Source organism: Aulonocara sp. 'chitande type north' Nkhata Bay, linkage group LG7 (genome assembly GCF_057382095.1).
Source record: "Aulonocara sp. 'chitande type north' Nkhata Bay isolate Kocher_YH1m ecotype deep benthic linkage group LG7, A_spYH_male_GT1.1, whole genome shotgun sequence".
Lineage (NCBI taxonomy): Eukaryota > Metazoa > Chordata > Actinopteri > Cichliformes > Cichlidae > Aulonocara > Aulonocara sp. 'chitande type north' Nkhata Bay.
This window is the reverse complement of record NC_141350.1, coordinates 37,243,945-37,253,453: the sequence shown is the minus strand read 5'-3', so window position 1 is coordinate 37,253,453 and position 9,509 is coordinate 37,243,945. Positions and strand designations below refer to the sequence as shown.

General features: G+C 38.1%; 1 protein-coding gene across 1 annotated transcript; it reads right to left on the bottom strand.

Annotated features, from left to right (window-relative positions):
- Positions 1–2,362: 2,362 nt before the first annotated feature.
- LOC147325653 (E3 SUMO-protein ligase ZBED1-like) lies at positions 2,363–5,062 on the bottom strand. The gene is made up of 3 exons (XM_086300265.1): positions 3,714–5,062; positions 3,285–3,537; positions 2,363–3,111 (listed from the first exon to the last, which is right to left on the bottom strand). Exons 1-3 carry the CDS (start codon positions 4,829–4,831, stop codon positions 2,695–2,697), a joined length of 1,788 nt encoding a protein of 595 aa, XP_086156391.1. The 5' UTR covers positions 4,832–5,062; the 3' UTR covers positions 2,363–2,694.
- Between the last annotated feature and the right edge of the window lie 4,447 nt (positions 5,063–9,509).

The window sequence follows — 9,509 nt, the reverse complement described above, 5'->3', positions numbered from 1 at the left end:
ACAATATTTTGGACCACAGGTTTGAGGTCCAATAGTGTCTGGCGATCATACCTCAGCAGAGACTTTGTTTCATGGATGACACAAATTAGAAATAACATAAACAGGAACAAACTTGGCAGTGACAGACGAGCAGCCACACACACCGGCGCCATCTTGCCTCACAGTTTTTGTGAGGGGTAATGCCATAGAGGCTTCTGAGGACAACGCTGAGAGAGCGTTCCCCATAGTGAGACACCTCACTCATGTTATCAGAGAATGGGGGTTACGGAATAGAGTAACCTCAAGTTATGTCATTTGTATTTCAGTTTTACTCCATAAAGAAATACGTACTAATTAAAAGTAGTTGGATACTACATCCTGACTTCGCACATTATTTCAAGTTTAGCTACTGCTGAATTGTGTAGGGCACACACAAGGAGAGCAGGATACTCATAGCATTTTATAAAACTGGTATAAATAGACTTTGATTAAAAGTGCAATGTTTATATTTATTCTTTATTCAGCATTAGATACTGTATAACCATGAAAGACTTTTTTTATATATAATAAATCAATGCGTTTTTCTTTCATTTACAGACACCAATTCACAAATTATAGGCCTGTCTCTCTACTTTCTCAATTTTCAAAAATACTGGAAAAAGTCTTTAGTAATAGACTTGACAAATTTATAGATAAACACAAAATAATAACGGATAGTCAGTATGGTTTCAGATCAAATAGATCAACATCATTGGCATTAATGGAACTGATCGAAAATATCACCAACAATATAGATAAAAGACAATGTATAGTTAGTGTATTCATTGACCTAAAAAAAGCTTTTGACACAATTAATCATGACATATTACTTGATAAACTGGAGTACTACGGCATTAGAGGAGTGGTGTTAGAATGGGTAAAGAGTTATTTGAGAGACAGGCAGCAATTTGTGAAAATTGGGGAATATCAATCAGAGTGTATGGACATTGTTTGTGGAGTTCCGCAGGGGTCAGTATTGGGACCAAAGCTGTTTATCCTCTATATCAATGATATATGCAGAACATCAGATATACTACAGTTTATTCTATTTGCAGATGATACAAATATTTTTTGTGCTGGAGAGAACTTACATCAGCTTTTGGAAATTGTCACACAAGAAATGATTAAACTGAAAACATGGTTTGATAGAAATAAGCTATCATTAAATTTGGAAAAAACTACATTTATGTTATTCGGAAATTGTAAAAAAGATGCAGGAGCAAAATTATTAGTAAACAATGTTGAAATAGAGCAAGTTTCGGATACAAAATTTCTGGGTGTGATAATAGATAACAAAATCTGCTGGAAACCTCACATAAAGCATATACAAGCCAAACTGTCAAGAAGCATCTCCGTACTAAGTAAAGTTAAATATTTTTTGCCTTCCAAATCACTCCGGGTACTTTATTGTTCACTTATATTGCCATATTTGGAATACTGTGTGGAAATTTGGGGAAACACATATAAAACTGCACTTCAACCAATATGTAAAATTCAAAAAAAAGCAATCAGGATGATTAATAAAGCAGGATTTAGAGACCATACTAACATCATGTTTTTGAAATTAAAAATACTGAAGTTTATGGATCTTATAAAATATAAAACTGCAAAAATTATGTACAAGGCCAGATACAATATGTTACCAGGAAATATACAGAGGATGTTCTATGACAGAGAAGGAGACTATGAATTGAGGGGGAAATTGAATCTAAGGATTCTTAAAGCACGGTCAAAGGTTAAAACCTTTTGTGTCACTATTTATGGGGTAAAACTGTGGAATAGTTTTACTATAGATCTACAGCAATGCTCAGGAATTAGTAAGTTCATGAAAATACTTCGAAAACTGATTTTGGAAGAATATGATACCGATAAAGATGATCACCCATTGTATGTATAAAAAATATCAAATTATATCCAAATTATATCAGTCACGGTAGCCAAGTTTATATAGGTTCTCCTCGTGTATCGTGTGGAGTATGTGATGATGGGAATTAGGTGAATTATGTGGGATCAATAAGATGTTGAGCAGGGGTAGGAATTAATAAGTATGTTCATACTTCTTCCTACTCCTTTTCAGACCAAACATTGTTACATTATGTCAGACGATTTTGTTTTATTTCATTATATATTTTTTGTTTATCTGAACACATACGTGTGTGTGTGTATATCTACATATATATTCGTATCTGTAAATGAAAATATATGTAGTGTGTATATATTGTTTTTTGTTTTATATGTCTGAAACAAATAAAGATACAATACAATACAATACAATACATGTACTCAGCTGAGGAAAGCCCTCAACTTATTGTGGCAGACCAAAAGACTGATATAACAAAGAAAGTGACTTTATAAAGTCATTTATTGTTTAACAAACGTTAAACAGATGCAACCATTTACATACTGTTGTATTCTTTTGTAAAATAAGTGGAAAAATAAATACAAATAAAATCAAATAAATTAAGTGCTGCAAGTTAGCACATCAGAGTTGCTCTTTTCTGAGCAATACAGCACTGAAATTCCTCTGCTTCAGATAATGAAAAATAAAACTGACATTGCAGTGCTGCAAGTTAGCACATCAAAGTATTCTTCCATCACAAAAAAAAGTGCTGAACATCAAGCAATCTATTCTAGTAGGCTACAAATGACACAGCAGCTATGCTGACCACATGTGTCTCATTTCTTCTTCCTCAGCCAGTCGCTAAGACACACCAGCCTGGTAACATTTTCTGGAAGCAAGGCTGCCCTTTTCTTTTGCACTATGTGGCCTGCAAGGCTAAAGAGTCTCTCACAGGGTACAGAGGTAGCTGGGGAGGCCAGGTACTTTTGTGCTAGGACTGACAGCTTTTCATAGACTCCTGAGTGAGCATACCACCACTGCAGGGGACAGTCATCAATACTGATGCTGGGTTCTGCTCTGTAGCGCTGCAGCTCTCCAGACTCAATTCCATCTTCTGAGTCAGAGTCAGACCCCAGAAGGAGTTCGCTCCTCCTCTTCTTCTGAGCTGGTCCATCATCCTCTGTGGAGGGCTGGAGACTATCTGCTCTTCTGGGCTCTGCTGCCTGGAGCATATTCTCCAGAATGGTCCACACCTGAATGAATGAATGAATGAATGAATGAATGAATGAATGATTGTGATTAAAACTAAGTGCTTTTTTTTTATTTTATTTAATCTTGTAAAGAACTTTGTGTTCCATATAATAAATAAAAGTTTGATTTGATAATGAATTGGACTCATTAGTCCAGCTTAACCTTATTGTCCTACCTGTTCCCTCTTTTCTCTTGGAAGACATTTCAAATCCTTAAACCGTGGATCCAATGCTGTGGCCACCTCGAACCATATCTCGTTGCCATTAGCTCGTCGTGCTGCCAGATCCTTCTGGAAGGCATTCTTGAACTTCACCACGTAGGCAGGATCATCATCAGTAATGTCCATGACACGGTACAGATGGCGAAAAGCAGGTAGCACTACAGAGCAAGAGACGTAGGCCTCACCACCCAGCAGCTCTGTCACATACCTGCAGAGGTGGAGAGGTTTGCTAAATAAACCTAGCTGGATTCATTTAAATCAAAGTGTAACTGATTTCCAATTTAATTGTCCTTAAAAGTTCCTTGTTATGTTCATTAATTTTGATTTTACACATGTAACAGTAGTTTATATAATTAAAATGGGAAGGTGTTTATTTGAACTTACTTGCATGGTTCAAGCAGGAGCTCCAGCCTCTGCAGTTTCGCCCACTCAGCTTCGGTTGGCAAGACCAACCTGTGGTTCTGTTGGTCCAACGTAGCCTGGACAGCCTCTCGGTTACATAGGAGGCGTGAGACCATTGCGAGAGTCGAGTTCCACCTGGTGGGTACATCCTGTATAAGTTGATCGCTCTTCTTTCCGAGTGCTACTTGTTGTTGGTTAAGTTCTGTGGTACTCGCAGGGCTTTGTTTAAAATGACCAACAATCTTGCGGCACTTTGCCAGTACACCGACAAAACCACTGCTATCGAGACATACCGTGATGGTCCTCTGGAGAATGTGAGCATTGCAGGCGATGTGCTCATATGGAAGTGCTCTCATAGCAGCCAGCATGTTTGCTGCGCTGTCTGTGCCAATGGTGGATATCTTGTTTTCAATACCCCAGTCATTTGCTACCTTGAGGAACTGTTCGGCGCATTTATCAGCAAAGTGCCTGGTTTCTGTTCTCATGACGGTCAGTGCAAATGAGTTGAGGTTCCACTCACTATCAATAAAGTGTCCAGTCACCCCAAAATAGCTGTGGTTGCCAGCTGAGGTCCAGTGATCTCCGGTTATAGCAACACAGTTGGGAGAATCCTCCGCCAAAATCTCAAGTTTGTTTTTCTTTTCGCCGTCGTACATTTTGCTGATTTTGGTCGTTACTGTAGTCCTGCACGGCGGCTTGTATGACGGGTCATTGGACGCAATTTGCAACACCTCTGTCAATCCTTCGTCCTCTACTATATTTATCGGCCTACAGTTCATCGCTATCCACTTGGCAATAACATTAGTCAGCCTGTCGGTCGCAGACTTGCTCATACGAGGGGTATTCTCTAGTTTTGTTTGGCGAAAAGCTTTGCTCTGGCTTGCTATATTGCTAACGTCTTCACTGCTAGCTGTTGCTGCACTCGCGGCTGGGTGCTTTGCGTTGAGGTGATAGGCCAAACTTGAGCTGCTTCGGTGGTAAGCAAACTCCTTCTTACACTCTAGGCAGACCACTTTACCTTTGTCAATGGTGCCGTCGGGGCGTTTATGAAATACAAATTTCCCGTTCATTGGGCCAACAACTCTCAGATGCGCCTCCATATCCACACTGTAAGCTAATCACCACTTCTCACCTTGACCTCACGACGTGACTCCACCCCCAACAAGTCAAGCACAAGGAGCCCAGCACATAAAAACGGATTTTATAACATAGCAACTCTCATACAAAATCAATGACGTCAAGAGATTAAAAATTAGATTAACGAGATTAAAAAACATAACGCGCTAAATAGCATTGTAATTAATTAATCGCAATTAACGCGATAATTTGACACCCCTATGTAGAATACAACAAAACCGCATTCACACACAGAAGATATATCATATATATCTTACTAGTTTCCAAGCCTGTCTATATTTAAAAAAAATGCTGACATTGTATCAAAGACAAAATAGCTAAAAATATATAATTCAGTTTGGTATGAGGTTATGCCTCCTAGTTGAACCATGTATTGTGTTCTTTCATTTTGTCACACTGTGTTGTTCCATCATTGTTTCCGCTATGAGCACATAAAAGAGGTAAACTGCTTTGTTTGTGAATACCTTTTATTAAAAGGTAGAAAGGTGCAGTAAATGTCATGTTGCAAGATGAGTATCCCCCCAAAAGCAAAACCCCATTAAATCCTTTTCAAAAGGTTACACTTTTCATAGAAGTGGCCTGAAAGAAAAATCAAAATCAGGGATACTGATTCCCATGGGGTCCTCTGGAAACTGTCAGCCTCTGATTAGTTCTTGTGCCTTTGTCCTCTGTGCCAGACAAAGCTTCCCTGCTGTGAATAATTAAGGTGTGCAGGCACTCTGCTCTTATATTTTTGCTAGAAGACTACTACAACCAGCTTATATTTTCTTTACAATTGTTCCAGATTGTACTTGCTAAGATTGGAGATGTTGAAGGAAATGACAGACATTAAAGTGATCTCCAAAAGCAAACCTTGTTTAGTCTACATGCTTATAAACAATAATTCTACTGAATTTGTTTTCAAAATCATACCTATTCATCTCAGCCAATGGGTGAAAACAATGACAAAATTAATAAATAATACACATATAAATTACACTTTGGCAATATATGACTATTTGTGTGACACATGATCTTTCAAGACCCTCATATGCAGCTCATGACAGATCTATGCAAACATATTAGTCTGATACTGAAAACAGCAATGATAGCAACATAGCAAAATCTTATTTATTCTGTACCCCCAACATTTTTTTTCTGAAGAGTGACTAATAACAAAACATGAACTAGAAAGTGAAATATTTACATTATGGATTTCACCAGAACTGACACTTTTTGTTGCCAAAATTTTGAAAGCTCGACATTACTTATTACGTTTTCGTTTGTTTGTTTGTTTGCTTGTTTTTTCCAGTACTATAGGTAGCATGCAGCAAATATAACAAAGAAAATGTTGTCAAAGAAAAGGATACTGGAATACTAATCAATATTAAAATTACTATTAGATTAGGAACTCATTTGCAACAATATTGATACCAAAAGTAATGGCTGGTCCAGCTAACTTCAGACAGAACAGCACATTTAGCAAATGTTCTTATGGACTGACACTTAAGCCTTTATGACAGCTTTCGTGAGGTCAGTAGTGCAAACATTATTATTAGCTGCTTAACTATTAGCTATTACCCAAGTTAGCGATCATGTGCATTGCACATTATTACAATTAATGTAGCATCTAGCAAAGGCTATAATTTCTGTCTGTCTGTAATGTTAATAGACAGCAATAATTTAATAGTATAACACAATTATTTGTTTCTAAAAAAAATGGTTACATTTCCTTTCTAAAGCTGTCTAGAACTAACAAACTAACAGCAACTAGTAAGAAACAGCAGCAGGGTCCTTTATAAACTATCTTTGATCTCTCAAAAATATGGTTCCTAGTCACCAGAAGCACAGGAAACAATTAGGGCTGTAACTGGATAAATTTGCATGAACCATTAATGTTCCAGTCTCCATATAAATAACAACATTAGTTCATTTAGTTATGAATTATTTCCCAGAAACACTGAGTATTTCCCTAGGTATTGGTATTGAGTTTGAAATTCTTACATTGTGAGATCCCTTATCTGTTGTGCAATTGAAAGCAGCATGAAGATAGAGTTAACCCAAAATTGTAGCTACTTACTGTACTTTTTTTTTGTTGTTGTTATTATTTTCCACTATCTGCTAAATTCTCTTAATATGTGAGCTATTACAGGACTGAAGTCATAGGGTTAAATTATGACAGTGCATTATAGTGTATAGTTTTATCACAAGGTCTGAACATAATTAGGCCAGTAGGTGAAGTAAGGAAAATAGGTCATGAAGACTGAGTCTAAAGAATTTATTGGTCACTCAGAGTATCTCACTTTTTAAGCGTTCTGCATTTTTGGAAGAACATGCCCTAGCACTCTGTTGAAACATGTACAAGTCAGTGCAGATAAATGCCCTCAGTTCTTCAGTTTTTGCCTGTGTGTGATGAGAGCTTGCACTGTACACAAGTAAAAGTGGAAAACAAGTCAATAATGATGGTATTCTTCCTAAACTCTTCTAACTGTACCAAAGAACAGCAGGGTACATCCATGCAATTTTGTTTTGTCCTACGTTAGTGTATTTATTCAAGTGTTGCTAGTGGAGTATGAATCATTGATGGAGAAATCACTGATGTTCCTCAAAGTGCAACAGACATTCCAGTTTTTTTATACATCTATCCATCCATCCATTTTCATCTGCTTATTCATGGGAAATTACTATTATTAATAATGGAAGTTTTAGAAAATGTATGTTTATCTGGAACCAGACCAGTTTCTGCTGAGTATTAGTAGGATATTTTTTAGTATAACCCCATTTCCCCCAAAAAGTTGGGACACTATGTAAAGTGACAGCGTTTGTTATGCTTCTCTTGCCTCGGGCTTCCCATGTATGGGAAGGGCAGGAAGGTGTGCTGTCCTCATGTTAGGCTTTTCAATATGCAGGTAGAACAGTAGGGAAATAGCAGTACTGAGCCACACCAAATACACATTACTGTAGATGGGGTATGTTTTGTGGCTCAGCTGCAGGGGAGGGGTGGAGCAATAGGTTCAGGGGACAGTTTCAGGAGAGGCTGGCCGACACACCTGATTTTCATCATACTAATCACACTTTATCCTATTGCAGTAGAATTGTAGTAACAAAGTGTTACAGTGACCCCCAACTTACCAGCCCGACACGTTGCCATAACCTGAGGTGTTTCAGGCTATGGCAGAGGCTTGCCAGTGGCCTCCAGAGGAGTGGGCATTGTGACTGCTGCTACTGCTCTTCTTGTCAGGAGAGGCCCAGACGGCAGCAAGTGTTGAGGGGCCGCTACGCAGATGTCCGCAGGGCCATCCTGGATTGGGTCTCCCCAGAAGACCATCATCGCCGGTTCCGGGGTGGCCCATGGGAGTAAAGGGCTGGCCCTGGTTCTACCAGGGGCATTGTTGGAGGCAAAATGCCAGGGGATGCTGGCCGACACAGCTGATTTTCATCATACTAATCACGGGCTGAAAGCGGACTGTGGACCAGAGGTGGGCTCAGGAGGAGAGAGAGCTGACCAGAACGATGAACTCTGGACAGCATGTAAACAAACATCAACTAAAATTGAAAATGAGAATTCTGTCCGTGTGTGTATGTGTCATGTCAGGGTCAGGGTAGCAAAGTTTTACAGGAAAATAATTTCGTAAAATTAAAATAGCTTGTTAAAAGCCAACAATCTGTCATGGTATCAGTCAGTATGATTAGTGTTTATAGCATATGTAACTTCGTCTTATGGTTCAGTGAGCTTACAGATATTTCTGTGATAGAATAGAAGAAAAGAATATTAATACGTTTATGTATGTTATACTTCTTCCCCACTTCTTCCCTCAAAGAATACTAACCCCTCTCTGAAAAAGGGGATTTGAGAAAAGCACTAGAGGTAAAGCTAATCATCAGGTGCCCAGTTAAATATTTGTATGAACTTTTTTGTTTAAATATGCAATTGAAGCAATATCTATTTTAAATATGCATCAATTTGCATTTTAAAGTAGAAATCCAAACACTGGGTAAGGCATTTAACTTTGTTTTATTTTGCTGCCACATTAGAGTCAAAGGTTTTAAAACTTTACAGTGCTTTTTTTATTACTTTACAAATCAGAAAGTACTCTAAACATATGCAAAAAAGGTGTTTTTATTTTTTTTAACAATCTTTAAGAAATAAAAATAATAAGTCCGGCTGTCAATAATTTAAGAACAAATCCATCCCGAAGCCTAGTACATTCACTCACAAGCCACTCCATTACTTACACCCTACTAGTACTGGGTTGGACGCCCTGTTGCCTTCAGTATTTGTGACATAGAATCAAAAAGGAACTGTAAACATTCCTTAGAGATTTTGGTTCATATTAACATGACAGCATCACACAGTTGCACAGATTTTTCAGATGTATATCCATTATTCTAATCTCTCATTCCATCACATCTCAAGGGTGCCCTGTGTAAAGCCAGATTGGGATCTGGTAACTGTGGAGGCCAGAGAACAGTAAACTCTCTGTCATGTTCAGTAAAATAGTTTGAAATGATTTAAGCTTTGCGACATGGTGTGTTGTCTTGTTGGAAGCAGTCTTGAAAAGATGGATATACTGTGGTTATGAAGGGATGGACTTGGTCAGCAACAATACTTTAGTCAGCAGTAGCTTTTAAACGGTGCTCAGTTAGTCTAATGCCCCAACA

Bases quoted from the DNA above. Each gene is read 5' to 3' on its own strand.
- LOC147325653 (XM_086300265.1), bottom strand. From the start codon at position 4,831: ATGGAGGCGCATCTGAGAGTTGTTGGCCCAATGAACGGGAAATTTGTA. The intron at 3,538-3,713 runs GTAAGTTCAAAT...CCACCTCTGCAG, and splicing joins CTCCTGCTTGAACCATGCAA to GTATGTGACAGAGCTGCTGG. The intron at 3,112-3,284 runs GTAGGACAATAA...TCATTCATTCAG, and splicing joins CAAGAGAAAAGAGGGAACAG to GTGTGGACCATTCTGGAGAA.